This window comes from Chlorocebus sabaeus, chromosome X, assembly GCF_047675955.1.
Source record: "Chlorocebus sabaeus isolate Y175 chromosome X, mChlSab1.0.hap1, whole genome shotgun sequence".
Lineage (NCBI taxonomy): Eukaryota > Metazoa > Chordata > Mammalia > Primates > Cercopithecidae > Chlorocebus > Chlorocebus sabaeus.
The window spans coordinates 75,355,603-75,375,436 of NC_132933.1; the positions used below are offsets into that span (position 1 = coordinate 75,355,603).

Below are 19,834 nucleotides of genomic sequence, written 5' to 3' on the forward strand. Positions count from 1 at the left end.
GTTATTTCAAAGTACAATTTTGGGAAAACTCATATTTCATCTGTAAGTTATGGTGGGACATTTGTTTAAAGTATCAGTTTTTCTTTGTGCAAATGAAGTGATCTTCCAATTTTAATTTTTTATATCTTCAGAGGAAATAATCGTCATGCTGTATAGATACAAGATTCCTTGTTTTGGTTTTTTATAATGAAGAGTTGAAGGTTTATATATTAATTTTAATTTTCTTCATGAGAAACTGGAAATAGTAAAATGGGATGTCTTTTATGTCTGTGCAAATTTCTCCTTAAACAATTTTTCTAAGATGGTGGAGTTACCTTAGGAATGGTGCTTTTATGTGAAGCTGCTACCTCTGACATGGATATTGGAAAGCGAAAGAGTAAGTCACCTTACTCAAAATGTAACAGTGCTGCCTGTAATATGGAAAAAGACTGATCTCTTAATCACTTTTCCTCTTACTTATAGGATAAGTAGGTTATTTTACCCCTTTACTATTTTTTCTTTAAATGTCGTGTCTGTTATTAAACCCCTTTACTATTATAAAAGTAGTATATGCTCTATAGAAAATGTAAAAAAAAGGCCGGGCGCGGTGGCTCAAGCCTGTAATCCCAGCACTTTGGGAGGGCGAGACGGGCGGATCACAAGGTCAGGAGATCGAGACCATCCTGGCTAACACGATGAAACCCCGTCTCTACTAAAAAATACAAAAAACTAGCCGGGCGAGGTGGCAGGCGCCTATAGTCCCAGCTACTTGGGAGGCTGAGGCAGGAGAATGGTGTAAACCTGGGAGGTGGAGCTTGCAGTGAGCTGAGATCCGGCCACTGCACTCCAGCCTGGGCGACAGAGCGAGACTCCATCTCAAAAAAAAAAAAAAAAAAAAAAACAGGAGCATGAAGCATTTATTCCACCACTGAAAAACTAATTATTAGTAAACTGAAATATATTTCTTTGCACTTATAAAAACATCTTAAAAACTATATATATAAAATTTTGACACTTCACACCCCCTTTTTAAACTGGAGTTAAATAACTAATAACTTTTTCTATATATGTAATTTTAAACTTATACTCTGTTTTTGTTTGTTTTCTTTAAGACAGGGTCCCACTCTGTCACTCAGGCTGGAGTGCAGTGGCATAATCATAGCTCACTGTAACCTCCGCCCCTAGGCTCAAGCTGTCCTCACACCTCAACTTCCGTAATAGCTGGGACTACAGGCACGTGCCACCATGCCCAGCTAATATTTTGTACTTTTTGTAGTGATGGGGTTTTGCCACTTTGCCCAGGCTGGCCTCAAACTCCTGGACTCAAGTGATCTTCCCACCTCAGCCTCCCAAAGTGTTGGAATTACATGCGTGAGTTGCCGTGCCTGGCCGACTTATACTCTATATTGTAATTTAAGTATTCCAATTTTTTTCAATGTTTAGTTTTTTCCTAATTTCAATTATAATTATTCTTCCATAACTATCATGATACATTAAGCATCTTTTATTTTTTATTTTTTATTTTTTTTTGAGATGGAGTTTCGCTCTTATTACCCAGGCTGGAGTGCAGTGGTGCAATCTCGGCTCACTGCATCCTCTGCCTCCCAGGTTCAAGAGATTCTCCTGCCTCAGCCTCCTGAGTAGCTGGGATTACAGGCACCAACCACCACGCCCAGCTAGTTTTTTTGTTTTTTGGTTTTGTGTTTTTGTTTGTTTGTTTGTTTGTTTTTTGTAGTTTTCATAGAGATGGTGTTTCACCATGTTGGCCACGCTGGTCTCAAACTCCCGACCTCAGGTGATCCACTCGCCTCGGCCTCCCGAAGTGCTGGGATTACAGGCATGAGCCACCGAGCCCAGCCATCATTCTTATTTTACGTTGTTTCCTTCAGGTAGATTCCTAGAAGAAGAACCAACTGTGTGATCCTCTGTCTATTTTCAATTCTCTTGATGTTTTTAATCATTAGAGATTACTTTGGCAAGTTAAAATAATTTAGATTTCTACTACTGGTATTTAAGGATGTTTGTTTCAGCCGGGCACAGTGGCTTATGCCTGTAATCCCAGCACTTTGGGAGGCCGAGGTGGGTGGATCACTTGAGGTCAGGAGCTTGAGGCCATCAAGCCTGATCAACATGGTGAAACCTTGCCGGGCGTGGTGACTCATGCCTGTAACCCCAGCACTTTGAGAGGCTGAGGCTGGTGGATCACGAGGTCAGGAGATCGAGACCACGGTGAAACCCCATCTCTACTAAAAATACAAAAAAAAATTAGCCGGGCGTAATGGCAGGCACCTGTAGTCCCAGCTACTTGGGAAGCTGGGGCAGGAGAATGGTGTGAACCCGGGAGGCGGAGCTTGCAGTAAGCTGAGATCTCGCCACTGCACTCTAGCCTGGGCGACAGAGCGACTCTGTCTCAAAAAAAAAAAAAAAAAAAAAACCATGGTGACACCCCATCTCTACTAAAAGTACAAAAATTTGGCCAGGCACGGTGGCTCACGCCTGTAATCCCAGCACTTTGGGAGGCCAAGGCGGGTGGATCACGAGGTCAGGAGTTCGAGACCAGCCTGGCCAACCTGGTGAAACCCCCGTCTCTACTAAAAATACAAAAATTAGCCAGGCGTGGTGGCATGTGCGTGTTAATCCCAGCTACTCAGGAGGCTGAGGCAGGAGAATCGCTTGAACCCAGGAGGTGGAGGTTGCAGTGAGCCAAGATCGCACCATTGTACTCCAGCCTGGGTGACAAAGCAAGACTCCATCTCAAACAGCAAACAACAACAAAAAAATTCGCCGAGCGTGGTGGCACATACCTGTAATCCCAGTTACTTGGGAGGCAAGGCAGGAGAATCACTTGAACCTGGGAGGCGGAGGTTGCAGTGAGCTGAGATCGCGCCATTGCACTCCAGCCTGGGCTACAAGAGTGAAACTTCATCTTAAAAATTAATAATAATAAAGAAGAAGAAGAATGTTTCATTGTATTTTTTTTTTTTTTTTTTTTTGAGACGGAGTCTCAAAACACTTGTCACCCAGGCTGGAGTGCAGTGGTGCGATCTCGGTTCACTGCAAGCTCTGCCTCCCGGGTTCATGCCATTCTCCTGCCTCAGCCTCCCAAGTAGCTGGGACTACAGGCGCCCGCTACCATGCCCGGTTAATTTTTTGTATTTTTAGTAGAGACAGAGTTTCACCGTGTTATCCAGGATGGTCTCGATCTCCTGACCTCGTGATCCGCCCGTCTCAGTCTCCCAAAGTGCTGGGATTACAGTCATGGGCCACCGCGCCGGCCGTTTCATTGTAATTTTATCAACATTAATCTCATAAATATGTATCTGTTTTATAGATACATACAGATTTGCTAATCAGATAAGGTGGAAATATATTATTTTGTACTACTTTTATTGTTATAAGGTCAAATATTTTCCTAAATGTTTATTAGTCATTTGTGTTTATGTTTTTCCTTCTATAAATTGTCCTTTTATCTTTTGCCATTTATCTGTTAGAGTCTTAGCCCTTTGGTTTGCAAGGAATTTTCTTTTTTTATTTTCGAGACGGAGTCTTGCTCTGTCTCCCAGGCTGGAGTGCAGTGGTGCGATCTTGACTTACTGCAACCTCCGCCTCCCGGGTTTAAGCAGTTCTCCTGCCTCAGCCTCCCATGTAGCTGGGATTACAGGTGCACGCCACCACGCCCAGCTAATTTTTGTATTTTTAGTAGAGATGGGGTTTCACCATGTTAGCCAGACTGGTCTCAAACTCCTGACCTCATGATCTGCCTGCCTCGGCCTCCTAAAGTGCTGGGATTACAGGTGTGAGCCACCCTGCCTGGCCAGACTTTTTTTTTTTTTTTTTTCCCAAGGCAAGACCTTACTCTGTTGCCCAGGCTGGAGTGCAGTGCCGCAATAATGACTTACTGTAGCATCGAACTCCTGGGCTCAAACAATCCTACTGCCTCAGCTTCCCAGGTAGCTATGACCACAGGCTCATGCTACCACTCCCACTTAATTTCATTTTATTTTTTGTAGAGATGGGGTCTCACTTTGTTGCCCAGGCTGGTCTGTATCTCCTGTGCTCAAGGAACCTTTCCCACTTTGGCCTCCCAAAGTGCTAAGATTACAGGCATGAACCACCATGCCCAGCCTGCATGAACTTTTTATATATTAGAATATTCACACATTGTTGTCTGTTACAGAGAGAAGCTAACAATGTAATTTGGTTTTACTTTCTTGAAATAAGTATAAGTCAAGATTTTCCTTTTATGATTAAAAAGTTAAATGTCAACCAGGCGTGGTGGCTCACACCTGTAAATCCCAGCACTTTGGGAGGCCGAGGCAGGTGGATCACCTGAGGTCAGGAGTTTGAGACCAGCCTGGCCATCATGGCGAAACCCCATCTCTAAAAAAGCAAAAATTAGCCAGGCATGGTGTCATGCGCCTGTAATCCCAGCTACTCGGGAGGTTGAGGCATGAGAATCACTTGAACCCAGGAGGTGGAAGTTGCAGTGAGCCAAGATAGCACTACTGCACTCCAGCCTGGGTGACAGAGCGAGACTTCATCTCAAAAAAATAAAAATAAAAATGTTAGATGTCATCAAAATTACCCTACCTAAATAAAGTCTAATATTTACTTTAACTTCTAGAAAAAAGATGAAGATACTAAACTTCAAATTTGAGAAGTACTTGTTTTGCTCAATTAAAATAAATTTTTTTTAGCTGGATGTGGTGCCACACACTTGTAGTCCCAGCTACTTGTGAGGCTGGTACAGGAGGATGGCTTGAGGTCAGTGAGCTATGATCACACCACTGCACTTCAGTCTGGGCAGCAGAGCGAGACTCAATCTCTAAAAGCATAAATTAATGAATTTTTACATATTAGAAAAATATCAGTTTTTAAATTTTTTTTTTTTTTAAATATGGAACACTTCACGAATTTGCGTGTCATCCTTGCACAGGGGCCATGCTAATCTTCTCTGTATGATTCCAGTTTTAGTATATATGCTGCCAAAGCAAGCACTTTATCAGTTTTTAATCCAGTCAGTATACATCCTTTCACTGCCTGACTTTTTACGAGATCAGGCGCATTCAGGGTGCTATGACTGTAGACTCTGCCTGACTTTTAAAAAATTGCCTGTTTCAGTGTTTATTCTTGGGAAAAGGCCATCAAAGTACACTGCTGACATGAACTTAAATTGTTAAACACTTTGGCAACATATACTGAAATAGTCACAATTTGATCTAAGTTTCTTACCTAACAAAATGATCACAAATTAATAGATGTTTCTTTAGCATGTTCTGGGAACTGCTCTAAGCACTTTTAGATGTATGAAAAGAGGAGGATACAAATATATACAGAGTGATGCTATATATATGTATGTGCACATTTTCTTTTTCTTTTTTTAAAATTTGAGACAGGGTCTCACTCTGTCGCCCAGGCTGGAGTGCTGTGGAGAGATCATAACTCACTGCAGCTTTGACCTCCCTGGCTCAGGTGATCCTCCCACCTCAGCCTCCCTACTGGTGGGACTACAGGCATGCACCGCCACACCTGGGTAATTTTTGGTAGAAATGGGGCCTTGCTACATTGTCCAGGCTGGTCTTGAACTCCTGGGCTCAAGCAATCCTTCTGCCTTGGCCTCCCCAAATGCTGTGATTTACAGGCATGAGCTATCACACCCAGTCTATGAGTACATTTTCTTAGAGAATAAAAGGCTAACTTGTCTACACTGAGCATGTGTTAATACTCAGAAAAAATATTTTAATTTTTGTGGGTACATACTAGGTGTATATATTTATGGAGTACATGAGATGTTTTGATATAGTCATGCAATGTGTAATAGTCACATCACGGAGACTGCGGTATCCATCCTTCAAGTATTTACCCTTTGTGTCATAAACAATCCACTTATACTTTTTTAGTTATTTCAAAATGTACAATTAAATTATTATTGACTGTAGTTATCCTGTTGTGCTATCAAATAGTAGGTCTTATTTATTCTATTTTTTTTGTACACATTAGCCATTCGTACCTCCCCCGGCATTGCCCAACTACCCTTCCCAGCCTCTGGTAACCATCCTTCTACTCTCTGTGTCCATGAGTTCAATTGTTTTGATTTTTTGATCCCACAAATAAGTGAGAACATGTGATTTTTTTTTTTCTGTACCTGAATTATTTCACTTAATGATTTCCAAGGCTGGGCATGGTGGCTCACTCCTGTAATCCCAGCACTTTGGGAGACCAAGGTGGGCAGATTATTTGAGGTCAGAAGTTCTAGACTACCCTGGCCAACGTGGTAAAACGCCGTATCTACTAAAATACAAAGATTAGCTGGGCGTAGTGGTGCATACCTGTAATCCCAGCTACTTGGGAGGCTGAGGCAGGAGAATTGTTTGAACCTGGAAGGCAGAGGTTGCAGTAAGATGAGCTGGTGCCACTGCACTCCAGCCTGGGTGACAGAACGAGACTCCATCTCAGTAATAATAATAATTTCCAGTTCCCTGTTATTGCACGTGACAGGATCTTATTTTTTTATGACTGAATAGTACTCCATTTTATATATGTACCACGTTTTCTTTATCCATTCATCTGTTGATGGACACTTAGGTTGCTTCAAAATGTTGGCTATTGGGAACAGTGCTGCAACAAACATGGGAGTACAGATATCTCTTTGGTATACTGATTTATTTTTCTATGGGTGTATACCCAAGTAGTGGGATTGCTGGATCATATGGTAGCTCAATTTGTAGTTTTTTGAGGAACCTCCAAACTGTTCTCCTTAGCGGTTGTACTAACTTACATTCCCACCAACGGTGTACAAGGGTTCCCTTTTTTCCACATCCTCACCAGCATTTATTATTGCTTGTCTTTTGGATATAAGCCATTTTAGCTGGGGTGAGATGATAGATATCTCATTGCAGTTTTTATTTGCATTTCTCTGATGATCAGTGATGTTGAGTAGCTTTTTTATGCCTATTTGCCATTTGTATGTCTTCTTTTGAGAAACGTCTATTGAATTATTTTGTTTTTGTTTTTGTTTTTGTTTTGACTTTTTATTATATATTGACAAATTATAGTCATATATATTAAGAGGGTACAAGGTGTTACGATTTTTTAATACAATGTGGAATAATTAAACCAAACTAATTAACATATCCATCACTTCAAATGTATATTTCATTATCACTAAGAGAGTAAATTTCAAATGTTTTTGTTTTTTTTTATCAGGTTATTAGATTTTTTTCCTGTAGAGTTGTTTGAGCTCCTTTTATATTCTGGTTATTAACCCCTTGTCAGATGGATACTGTGCAAATATTTTCTCCTATTCTGTGGATTGACTCCTCACTTTGTTGATTGTATCCTCTGCTCTGCAGCAGCTTTTAAACTTGATGTGATCTCATTTGTCCATTTTTACTTTGGTTGCCTGTGCTTCTGGGGTGTTATTCAAGGAATTTTTTCCCAGACTAATGTCCTGGAGAGTTTCCCCAATATTTTCTTGTAGTTGTTTCATATTAATAGTTTGCAATCTTAGGCTGGACAATGTGTAGATTGCCTGTAATCCCAATGCTTTGGGAGGCCAAGGCGGGCAGATCACTCGAGGCCAGGAGTTTGAGACCAGCCTGGCCAACATGGTGAAACCCTGTCTTTACTAAAAATACAAAAATTAGCCAGGCGTGGTGGCGTGTGCCTGTAGTCCCAGCTACTTGGGAGGCTGAGGCAGGAGGATCGCTTGACCCAGGAAGTGGACGTTGCAGTGAGCCAAGATCATGCCACTGCACTCCAGCCTGGGCAACAGAGCAAGAATCTGTCTTTAAATATATATATTAATATATATTAAATATATATTAATATGTAAATATATAAATAAATATATATTAAACATATATATGGTTTACAGTCTTAGATTTAAGTCTTTAATCCATTTTGACTTGATTTTTCTATATGGCAAGAGATAGGGGTCTAGTTTTGTTCTGCCTATGGATATCCAGTTCTCCTGGCACCTTTTATTGAAGAGACTGTGTTTTCCCCAGTGTATGTTCTTGGCACCTTTGTCGAAAATGAGTTCACTGTAGCTGTATGGGTTTGTTTCTGAGTTCTCTCTCCTGTCCCATTGGTCTGTATGTCTGTTTTTATGCCAGTACCATGCTGTTTTGGTTACTGTAACTCTATAGTATAATTTGAAGTCAAGTAATATGATTCCTCCAGTTTTGTTCTTTTTGCTTAGGATCGCTTTGACTATTCTTGGTCTTTTGTGATTTCATATAAATTTTATTTTTTCTATTTCTGTGAAGTTGTCATTGGTATTTTGATAGGGATTGCACTGAATCTGTAGATTGCTTTGGATAGTATGGACATCTTAACAACATCGATTCTTCCAGTCCATGAACATGGAACATCTTTCCATTTTTTGATGTCCTCTTCAATTTCTTTCAGCAGTGTTTTATAGTTTTCATCATAGAGTTCTTTCACTTCTTTGGTTAAGTTAACCCTTTTCCCATTTGCCCTGAGAATACTTACCGGCAGTGCTTGTGGCTGCAGTGTTTACCCTGAGATAACTCTGCCGCAAAATATCTTGCTTTAATTATTATTTTCACATCCACTCTAGTATATCAACTTTGGAAACAAAATTGACATGTCAGATATCACTGGGTTCAAATGATCCACTACCACTACTGAAAACAGATGGCTGTAAATAGAATAATATACTAGATATCATTCCATTTGTATTTCTATTATAGTGGTATTTCCATTTATAAAATATAATAATTATTGATCACTGAAAATGTCAAATCCTAGAAAATGTAGCATTCCACGTGTAATGTTTACACCATTCTCGAACAGTTGTTGGCCAGAGATTCATTTGATGAATTCAATTTTTCTGAAATAGACAATTCTGATGATTCAGATGATTCTGATGTTCTGTTTAGTAATAACTCCAACAACAGTTTTTCTGTTTTATTTTAACATTGAAAATCAGATTTACTTCAGCCTCAAAGAGCATGATTATGTAAAGTTAAATGAGCATTGGCAGCAAGCTGCACTTCTTTTTTGTAAATGGGAAAAGAATTAAAGAGAAATATTGTTTAACATTTACACATTAGCCCCTAGTCATATTGTGTGAAAATTAGAAAAGGCAAAAGAATTGTTCCATAAGTAAAACAAAACTGAAAGTTGATTTTCTTTTCTTTTCTTTCCTTTTTTTTTTTCTTTTTTTTTTTTTGAGACAGAGTCTCACTTTTTCGCCCAGTCTGGTGTGCAGTGGCGTGATCTTGGCTCACTGCAAGCTTTGCCGCCCGGGTTCAAGCGATTCTGCTGCCTCAGCCTCCCAAGTAGCTGGGATTACAGGTGCCTGCCACCATGCCTGGTTAATTTTTTTTGTAGTTTTTAGTAGAGACAGGGCTTCATCATCTTGGCCAGGCTGGTCTTGAACTCCTGACCTCGTGATCCACCTGCCTCGGCCTCCCAAAGTGCTGGAATTATAGGCGTGAGCCACAGCACCCGACCGAAAGTTGATTTTCTTATCATTCACTAAGTAAGTTTCCCTAGAACAAGCTTGTCCAGTCTGTGGGCCACATGCGGCCCAACACAAATTTGTAAACGTCCTTAAAACATTATGAGGGGTTTTTTTTTTGCGATTTTTTTTTTTTTTTTTTTTTTGCAGCTCATCAGTTTTCATTTGTATTAGTGTATTTTGTGTGTGGCCCAGGACAGCTCTTCTTCCAGTGCGGCCCTGGGAAGCCAAAAGATTGGACACCCCTGCCCTAGAGCTTCCTTTGCTGTTGGACACATGCTTTCCTACATCCCTATCTCTATATTTCTTAGCCATTTTTAGTCCAGGGATTCAAAGAGCCTCACGTCATGGCAATCCATACTTGAGCATTTGGGGATTAGTATTTGTAGTTCACTTTAATAACTGCTGTGCTAATGTAGAACATGATATGTGGGATTAGTGGAGAGAGCTATGAATCTAGGGCTTGGGATCAGATTTTTTTTTCTCATTATTCAAATAAGAAATCCATGTTGATTGAGTTACATAATATAAGGCTGTGTAGTTACCTGTGCGTGAATAAAGTACTTTCAAGTGAGGCTATCACAGTGAAGTCATCAGATGTTTAAGTTAATATTTATCAATAATACTACAAGGCCACTTTTAGGGGTTTTAAAGTTCAATAAATAACTAAGCCAGGCACAGTGGTTTATGCCTGTAATCCCAGCTCTTTGGGAGACTGAAGCAGGAAGATCACTTGAGCCCAGGAAATCAACACCAGCCTGGGCAATGTAGTGAGACCATTTTCTCAAAAAAAATTAAAAATTAGCCAGGCATGGTGGCACACATCTGTAGTCCCAGCTACTTGAGAGGCTATAGTGGGAGGAGTGCTTGAGCCCAGGAGGTTGAGACTGCAGTGAGCTGTGATTGTGCCACTGCACTTCAGCCTGGGCAACAGAGCAAGACCCTGTCTCAAAAAAAAAAAAAATGGGTGATTTTCTTGTCAATAGTAAGACAGTGTTTCTAACAGTAAACCCTTCAGTGTGATGGCTTTAAAGGAATTCATTATTCCATACATTTGAATTGCATAATTATGTGAAGGAGTTACTCTATTACATTGTAATGGAGCAAATTAAAGGGGAAGGCAGATTCCTGAAGATTAAGAAATGGCGATGAAAATTGTTGAAAAGTTTAGATTTATCAATAATGTATACCCCTTCCTTTTCACTCTCTGAAAGTGTAGACTTCCCTGGTTATTTATTATATTCAACCTGCTCATTTTACTCTCCTTTTATTTTTCTGCAGTAATGTGTGTGGCTGGTATTGGACTCGTTGTATTATTCTTCAGTTGGATGCTCTCTATTTTTAGATCTAAATATCATGGCTACCCATACAGGTATGATTCTTCTTTTTTATTTATATAGTGATTACCAATACTTGGAATGATTAGAGTTGATATTGCTTTATAATATTGTTCTTTTTGCTTTGCTTCCAAACTATTTTATCTTCTATTCATCTATTTTTTTATTTACTATTTATTTATTTTTGAGATGGAGTTTTGTTCTTGTTGCCCAGACTGGAGTGCAGTGGCGCAATCTCGACTCACTACAACCTCTGCTTCCCGGGTTCAGGCGATTCTCCTGCCTCAGCCTACCAAGTAGCTGAGATTACAGACGTGTGCCACCATACCCGGCTAATTTTGTATTTTTAGTATCAACAGGGTTTCACCATGTTGATCAGGTCTCGAACTCCTGACCTCAAGTGATCCACCTGCCTCATCCTCCCAAAGTGCTGGGATTATAGGCGTGAGCCACTGAGCCCGGCCTATTCATTTATTTTCAGAGACAGGGTCTCACTCTGTCACTCAGGCCAAAGTGTAATGGTGTGTTCATAGCTCATTGTAACCTTGAACTCCTGAGCTCAAGCCATCATTTCACCTCAGCTTCCCAGGAGGCTAGGACTACAGTTGCACATGACTACACCCAGCTAATATTTTTATTTTTTGTAAAGACAGGGTCTTGCTATGTTATCCAGGCTGGTCTTGAACTTCTGGCCTCAAGCGGTTCTCCTTCTCAGCCTCCCAGAGGGCTGGGATTATAGGCATTAGCCAGCCACCATGCCCAGACAGCTGTAATTCAGATATGTTCCATATAAAAATTAATTATAGTATAATGGACAATATTAGTATGTGATTTCTCAGGAACATCTTTTAGGTTTATTTTGCCATACCTAGTTTATTCTAGATATCTCTATAATACATAATGATTAGAACATTTTATGCCATTATCTATTCACATAGCTCCCTGTCTGCATACTATACTTCCTTTTGAAGAAGAAATGATTTTTTTAAATGTTTTTAAAAACTTCTCACCTCTACTTTTTTTAAGAAATAGAGTGCCACTGCACTCCAGTCTGAGTAACAGAGTGAGACCCCATCTCAAAAATAATAATTATAATAATTTATCCTCTACAGAACACTAATTGGGATGTGAGGGTAATTTTGCTGGGACTTCTGTTAATTATTTGATCAGCAGAGTTGATTCAGTAGCAGTGTTGTGTGCCTGTAGTCCCAGCTACTCAGAAGGCTAAGGCAGGATGATCACTTGAGCCTGGGAGTCCCAGACCAGACTAGACAACATAGTGAGACCCCATCACTAAAAAAAAACGAAAAAATAAAATTATTAGTTAGTGTCTCTTTTCGGGAGATAGTTTAGCTTGAGGGTTGTTCTATTTCGTTTTGTCATAAGACTAATGGGTCTCTCAGTGTTTCTCACTTTTTGTTATTGATACCCAAAGATTATCACGTACGTACCAAAATGCTCTTTTATCTGATAAAACCAACATACTGCTTATTGATTAAAAGTAAAGCCTACTTTTCTTTCAGAGACTAATAGATTGGTATATATTTTTGTTTCAGCTTTCTGATGAGTTAAAAAGGTCCCAGAGATATGTTGACACTGGAGTACTGGAAATTGAAAAATGAAAACTGTGTGTGTTTGAAAAGAAGAATGCAACTTGTGTATTTTGTATTACCTCTTTTTTTCAAGTGATTTAAATAGTTAATCATTTAACCAAAGAAGATGTGTAGTGCCTTAACAAACAATTCTCTGTCAAAATCATGAGGTATTTGAAAATGATTATCCTCTTAACCTTCTCTTCCCAGTGAACTTTATGGAACATTTAATTTAGTAGAATTAAGTATATTATAAAAATTGTAAAACTACTACTTTGTTTTAGTTAGCACAAAGCTCAAAACTACTTCAGTTAACTTGGTCATCTGATTTTATATTGCCTTATCCAAAGATAGGGAAAGTAAGTCCTGACCAGGTGTTCCCACATATGCCTGTTACAGGTAACTACATCAGGAATTCATTCTTAGCTTTTCCATCTTTGCATGGATGTGTATACTTTACGCATCTTTCCTTTTGGGTAGAGAAATTATATGTGCCATGTGGTCTTCTGAAAACGGAACACCATTCTTTAGAGCACACGTCTAGCCCTCAAAAAGACAGTCATTTCTCCTCCTCCTTGCCTATTTCCTACTGAAATACAGTGCTGCCTGTGATTTTTTGTTTTGTTTTGTTTTGTTGTTTTTTTGAGACAGGGTCTCGCTGTGTCACACAGGTTGAAGTGCAGTGGCGTGAGCTCGGCTGACTGCAAACTCTGCCTCCCAGGTTTAAGCGATTCTTCTGCCTCAGCTTCCCAAGTAGCTGGGATTTACAGGTGTGCACCACCATGTCAGGCTAATTTTTGGATTTTTAGTAGAGACAGGGTTTTGCTAAGTTGTTCAGGCTGGTCTTGAACTCCTGGGCTCAAGTGATCTGCCCACCTCAGTCTCCCAAAGCGCGAGGATGACATGTGTGAGCTACCACACCAGCAATGTCTATACTTCTCGATAGCTGTAAACATGAAAAAGGACATCTATTGGGAGGCCAAGGCAGGTGGATTGCTTGAGGCCAGGAGTTAGAGACCAGCCTGGCCAACAAGGCAAAACCCCGTCTCTACTAAAAATATGAAAATTAGCTGGACTTGGTGGCTCATGCCTGTAATCCTAGCTACTTGGGAGCTGAGGCACGAGACTTGCTTAAACCTGGGAGGCAGAGATTGCAGTGAGCCAAGATCATGCTACTGCACTCCAGCCTGAGTGACAGAGTGAGATTCTGTCTCAAAAAAAAAAAAAGTATCTCTAAATACAGGATTATGATTTCTGCTTGAGTATGGTGTTAACTACCTTGTATTTAGAAAGATTTCAGATTCATTCCATCTCCTTAGTTTTCTTTTAAGGTGACCCATCTGTGATAAAAATATAACTTAGTGCTAAAATCAGTGTGATTTATACATGGTCTAAAATGTTTCTGCAAATTAGAGTTTGTCACTTATTCCATTTGTACCTAAGAGAAAAATAGACTCAGTTAGAAAAGGACTCCCTGGCCAGGTGTGGTGGCTTACGCCTGTAATCTCAGCACTTTGGGAGGCTGAGGCAGGCGGATCATGAGGTCAGGAGTTCAAGACTATCCTGCCCAACATGGTGAAACCCCATCTCTACTAAAAGTACAAAAATTAGCTGGGTGTGGTGGTGGGCGCCTGTAATCCCAGCTACACGGGAGGCTGAGGCACAAGAATCACTTGAACTCAGGAGATGGAGGTTGCAGTGAGCCAAGATCACACCACTGCACTCCAGCCTGGCAATAGAGCGAAACTCCATCTCAAAAAAAAAGAAAGAAAAGGACTCCCTTAGAATGGGAAAGGAAAATCATAAAATACTGAGGTGTTGCCTGTATATAGAAATTAAGCGTTTCTCGAAAGCTGTTCTGTGTTTTGCTGTTATTTTGTCTTTATTCTCTTCCTTTAGGTGGAGAAACAACGTACAAATTTGAAGGGATTTTTTTTTTGTCTTTTTTTTTTTTTTTGTCGGTGGAAATAACCATATGTGCTAACCAAATTTCTGTGAAGAATGTTTTCGTGGTTATCATTATATCTAACTATAACCTCCCCATAGTTGTGAAGAGTAACCTGAAATGCCACTGTTGTGGAAATAGGATAATTGTAATTGTGAAAAAATAACTTTAAGGAAATCTTACAAGTATTACATTAAAAAGATACTATGACTGCCACCTGCTATTTACCTTCTAATAAACCTGCCATGTGGTTTGCAGAAAGAGATGGATATAGTAGCCTTAGAAGAAATATTTTATGTGGGTTTTTTTGTTTTTCATTACTAGATTTCATGGATGAGGGGATATGGTTGACCTTTTACTCTTTAATGGAGCAGCCACTTTTTGTTAATTACTCACCTGTAAATTGTGAGATTCTGAATTCCTTACCTGCTATTCTTGTACTTGTCTCAGGCCAAATCTATGCTATGGTTCTTATGAGACTTGTATGAAGATGCCCTGATTTGTACAGATTCACCACAGGAATACTACTGCCATGTAATCTGTATAGTTCCAGATAATTTGACATGAACATTGACAGAATGACAGTTTTTTGTATTTGCTTTTTCTCCCTTTAAGAGCACATTCTTCTGTAAGGAGAAAGGCAGCATTCTGGCTAAAATGTGTAGAAAGCTAATTTACTACACTTATAAAATAGTGTTACTTTTGTGAAAATTTTGAATTAGCTTTCATATGAAGTGCCTTAAGTAGACTCTTCATTTACTTTTCTAGTAATGGTTTAAATATCATTTGTTATGCATTTTTAAGATACAATTCAGAAAGACACATTGTAGTGGCAAAGATAACCAAATGTCTGGCTGTTTGCTTTTTGACCATATCAATAAACTTTTACAATCTAAATTCTGAGTTTTTGATTACCATCTAAAGAGGAGTGAGTTTTAAACACTAAACTAGAATTGCAAAATTAGGATATTCCATTTTGAAGTTATAGTTAAATTCATTTAAATTTCATATTGTCCTAAGGACAGTTTGATGGGACAGTTTCTTTAAGTATTTCTGGATTGGGATATATTCTTCTAGGAATCCATACATGGTCCCTCATTCTTAATGTTACCCATTAGGTGACTCAAAACAACCAACATGAGTAGATAAATGACTGTTTGCAACAATTGATCTACCTTTCGTCCCAGACAGTGAACATTCCTTAACTAGGTAATTTCCTTTTGGTAATAGAAACTTGATTTGAAAATTACCCTGGCAGATTATCAAGTTATATGAAACTAGACAGCAGCTCATTTGCAAACATGGAGTAGAAACACTGCACAGGGAGTAAAGAGATCTGACACTTAGCCCTTGCTCTGTTTCTGTCTAACTATATGACCATAGGTGTCACCTGAACCTCTCTGAACATATTTCTTTATACTAAGTAGAGTGTATTAGACTAAATTACCTTAGTAGTCTTTCCTGCTGTATTGTTCTATTATGCAAAATATTAAAGATGTACTTAAATTTGAGTAGATAATATTTTTATATCTGGATTTGGTGCTGAACTAAAATCAGTTGAAATGGAGGATGTTCTGCACTCAGATTTCTGAAGAAGCTAGGAAATGCTGGTGGAGTCCATTATAACTACAAATTGCTTAATATGCATTGAAATATTTTTTAGAAAGGATGCACTTAGAACTCTATTAGACCGTTCTTGCATTGCTGTAAAGAAATACTTGAGATTGGGTAATTTATAAAGAAAAGGGATTTAATTGGCTCACAGTTCTGCAGGGTGTACAGGAAGCATGATGCTGGCATCTGCTCAGCTTTTGGGGAGGCCTCAGGAAACTTACAATCATGGTGGAAGGCAAAGGAGGAGCAAGCACATTACATGGCCAGAGCAGGAGCAAAAAGGCTGGGGGAGTTGTCACACACTTTTCAATGATCAGATCTCACGATAACTCACTATCGCAAGGACAGTGTCAAAGGGATGGTACTAAACCATTCATGAGAAACCTGCCCCCATCCAGTCATTTCCCACCAGGCCCCACCTCCAACATTGGGAATTACAATTGAACATGAGATTTGGGTGGGGACAAAGATCCAAACCATATCGGAAACAATATGTTAATAAGATTTTTTTTTTTTTTTTTTTTTGAGACGGAGTCTTGCATTGTTGCCCAGGCTGAAGTGCAGTGGGGCAATCTTGGCTCACTGCAGCCTCCACCTCCCGAGTCCAAGCGATTCTCATGTCTCAGCCTCCCGAGTAGCTGGGACTACAGGCAAATGCCACCCCACGCCTGGCTAATTCTTGTATTTTTAGTATAGACAGGGTTTCACCACGTTGACAAGCCTGGTCTCAAACTCCTGACCTCAGGTGATCCACCTGTCTTGTGCTGGGATTACAGGCGTGAGCCGCCGTGCCCAGCCTCGAGGTCTTGATTTACATGGGTTCAGCCCAATTCTGAGCAAGAATGAGGTCAGCAACTGTAATAGTATGCTGTTACAACAGAAAGTCAAAGCCTAAAGGACCTTAGGTACCATTTAAATCAGCCCCTTCATTTTGACTGCTGAAGAAACCTGCCATAGAAAAGTGAAGCAATTTACTGAAGTTTATTCCAGGGTCGTGCCTACAGGTTTCCTATTTAGCTGCAAATTCCCTATGGATTACATTTCAAGTGTAGATGCAAATTACTCCCTTGAAACCATACTGTAGTTCAAGCTTATCCAACCCACAGCCCATGGGCCGCATGCAACCCAAGATGGCTTTGAATGCAGCCAAACACAAATTCATAAACTTAATTAAAACATTATGAGTTTTTTTCTGATCATTTTTTAGCCCATCAGCTATCATTAGTGTTAGGGTACTTTATGGGTGGCCCAAGACAATTCTTCCAATGTGACCCAGGGAAACCAAAAGATTGGACACCCCTGCTGTAGTTCATGCTCAGTAGGTTTGCTTCCTGACATCTAGATTGCTTGGAGAAGAGCCCTAATGAGAGAGATACTTCCCTAGAGGAGCTGAGCAGACTTCCTAAAGAGGAAGGAGTTTAATCTACCTTTAATCTGTGAATGTAGAATTTAGGTGGGGACACTGTATATTAGGGTTCTGTAGAGGAACAGAACTAATAGGATAGATGTGTATATGAAGGGGAGTTTAGGCTGGGCACAGTAGCTCGCACCTATAATCCCAGCACTTTGGGAGGCCCAGGTGGGTGGATCACTTTGAGGCCAGGAGTTCAACACCAGCCTGGCCAACATGAAACCCTGTCTCTACTAAAAATACAAAAATTAGCCGGGCATGGTGGTGTGGCATGCACCTGTAATCCCAGCTACTCGGGAGGCTGAGGCAGGAGAATCACTTGAACCCGGGAGGCGGAGATTGCAGTGAGCCGAGATCGAGCCACTGCACTCCAGCCTGGGCAGCAGAGCAAGACTCCGTCTCAAAAAAAAGGGGAGGGGGAGTTTATTAAGGAATATTAACTCACACGATCAAAAGATGAAGTCCCACAATAGACCATCTGCAAGCTGAGGAGCAAGGAAGTCAGCCCATGTCCCAAAACCTCAAAAGTTGGGAAGCCAACAGTGCAGCCTTCAATGTGGCCAAAGTCCAAGAGTCTAAAAGCTGAAGAACCAAGTCCAATGTTCCAGGGCAGGAAGCATCCAGCACAGGAGAAAGATGAAGGCCAGAAGCCTCAGGAAGTGACGTCCTTCCACGTTCTGCCTGCTTTATTCTAGCCATGCTGGCAGCAGATTAAATGATGCCCACCGAGATTGAGGGTGGGTCTGCCTCTCCCAGTCCACTAACTCAAATGGAGGGTGTTGTTGGCAACACCCTCACAGACACACCCGGGAACAATACTTTGCATCCTTCAATCCAATCAAGTTGACACTCAATCATCACAGAGGGAGGTAGCTGGCAAGATGGCGAAATAGGAACAGCTCCAGTCTGCAGCTCCCAGCGAGATCAACGCAGAAGGAAGGTGATTCCTGCATTTCCAACTGAGCCTCCGCTGGTGATACCCAGGCAAGCAGGGTGTGGAGTGGACCTCCAGCAAACTCCAGCAGACCTGTAGCAGAGGGGCCTGACTGTTAGAAGGAAAACTAACAAACAGAAAGGAATAGTATTAACATCACCAACATCAAAGACCAAAGGTAGATAAATCCACGAAGATAGGGAGAAACCAGCGCAAAAAGGCTGAAAACTCCAAAAACCAGAACCTCTTCTCTTCCAAAGGACCACAATTCCTCGCCAGCAAGGGAACAAAACTGGATGGAGAATGAGTTTGAGTTTGATGAATTGACAGAAGTAGGCTTCAGAAGGCAGGTAATAACAAACTCCTCCGAGCTAAAGGAGCGTGTTCTAACCCAATGCAAGGAAGCTAAGAACCTGGAAAAAAAGATTAGACGAATTGCTAACTGGAATAACCAGCTTAGGGAAGAACATAAATGACCTGATGGAGCTGAAAAACACAGCACAAGAACTTCGTGAAGCATACACAAGTATCAATAGCCAAATCAATCAAGCAGAAGAAAGGATATCAGAGATTGAAGATCAACTCAATGACATAAAGCGAGAAGACATGATTAGAGAAAAAAGGAGTGAAAAGAAACGAACAAAGCCTCCAAGAAATATGGGACTATGTGAAAAGACCAAATCTACATTTGATTGGTGTACCTGAAAGTGACAGGGAGAATGGAACCAAGTTGGAAAACACTCTTCAGGATATTATCTAGGAGAACTTCCCCAACCTACCAAGACAGACCAACATTCAAATTCAGGAAATACAGAGAACACCACAAAGATATTCCTCAAGAAGAGCAACCTCAAGACACATAATTGTCAGATTCACCAAGGTTGAAATGAAGAAAAAAATGTAAAGGACAGCCAGGAGAAAGGTCGGGTTACCCATAAAGGGAAGCCCATCAGACTAACAGCGGATCTCTCAGCAGAAACCCTACAAGCCAGAAGAGAGTGGGGACAATATTCAACATTCTTAAAGAAATGGCAAGGCCGGGCACGGTGGCTCACGCCTGTAATCCCAGCACTTTGGGAGGCTGAGGCAGGCGGATCACGAGGTCAGGAGATCGAGACCATCCTGGCTAACAGGGTGAAACCCCGTCTCTACTAAAAATACAAAAAATTAGCTGGGCGTGGTGGCGGGCGCCTGCAGTCCCAGCTGCTCAGGAGGCTGAGGCAGGAGAATGGCGTGAACCCAGGAGGCGGAGCTTGCAGTGAGCCGAGATGGTGCCACTGCACTCCAGCCTGGGCGACAGAGCGAAACTCCGTCTCAAAAAAAAAAAAAAAGAAAAGAAATGGCAAAGACTTGGAATGAACCCAAATGCCCATCATTGATAGACTGGATAAGGAAAATGTGGCACATATACACCATGGAATACTATGCAGCCATAAAAAAGGATCAGTTCATGTCCTTTCCAGGGACATGAATGAAGCTGGAAACCATCATTCTCAGCAAACTAACACAGGAACAGAAAATCAAACACTGCA

At 40.6% G+C, this 19,834-nt stretch overlaps 1 protein-coding gene and 1 non-coding gene across 3 annotated transcripts in view; one reads left to right on the forward strand and one right to left on the reverse strand.

The window, feature by feature from the left end:
* Window positions 1-12,668, forward strand: part of MAGT1 (magnesium transporter 1) — a 52,168-nt gene extending 39,500 nt beyond the window's left edge. For both annotated transcript variants that reach the window (XM_037989502.2, XM_073013557.1), the window contains 3 exons: window positions 302-376; window positions 10,751-10,841; window positions 12,363-12,668. In XM_037989502.2, the coding sequence (XP_037845430.1) occupies window positions 302-376; window positions 10,751-10,841; window positions 12,363-12,378 (182 nt within the window). In that variant the 3' untranslated portion in view covers window positions 12,379-12,668. The remainder of the gene's footprint in view (window positions 1-301; window positions 377-10,750; window positions 10,842-12,362) is intronic.
* LOC119621138 (U6 spliceosomal RNA) lies at window positions 4,871-4,977 on the reverse strand. The gene has a single exon (XR_005237657.1). It is a non-coding gene; the product is annotated as a U6 spliceosomal RNA (small nuclear RNA).
* Window positions 12,669-19,834: the final 7,166 nt, after the last annotated feature.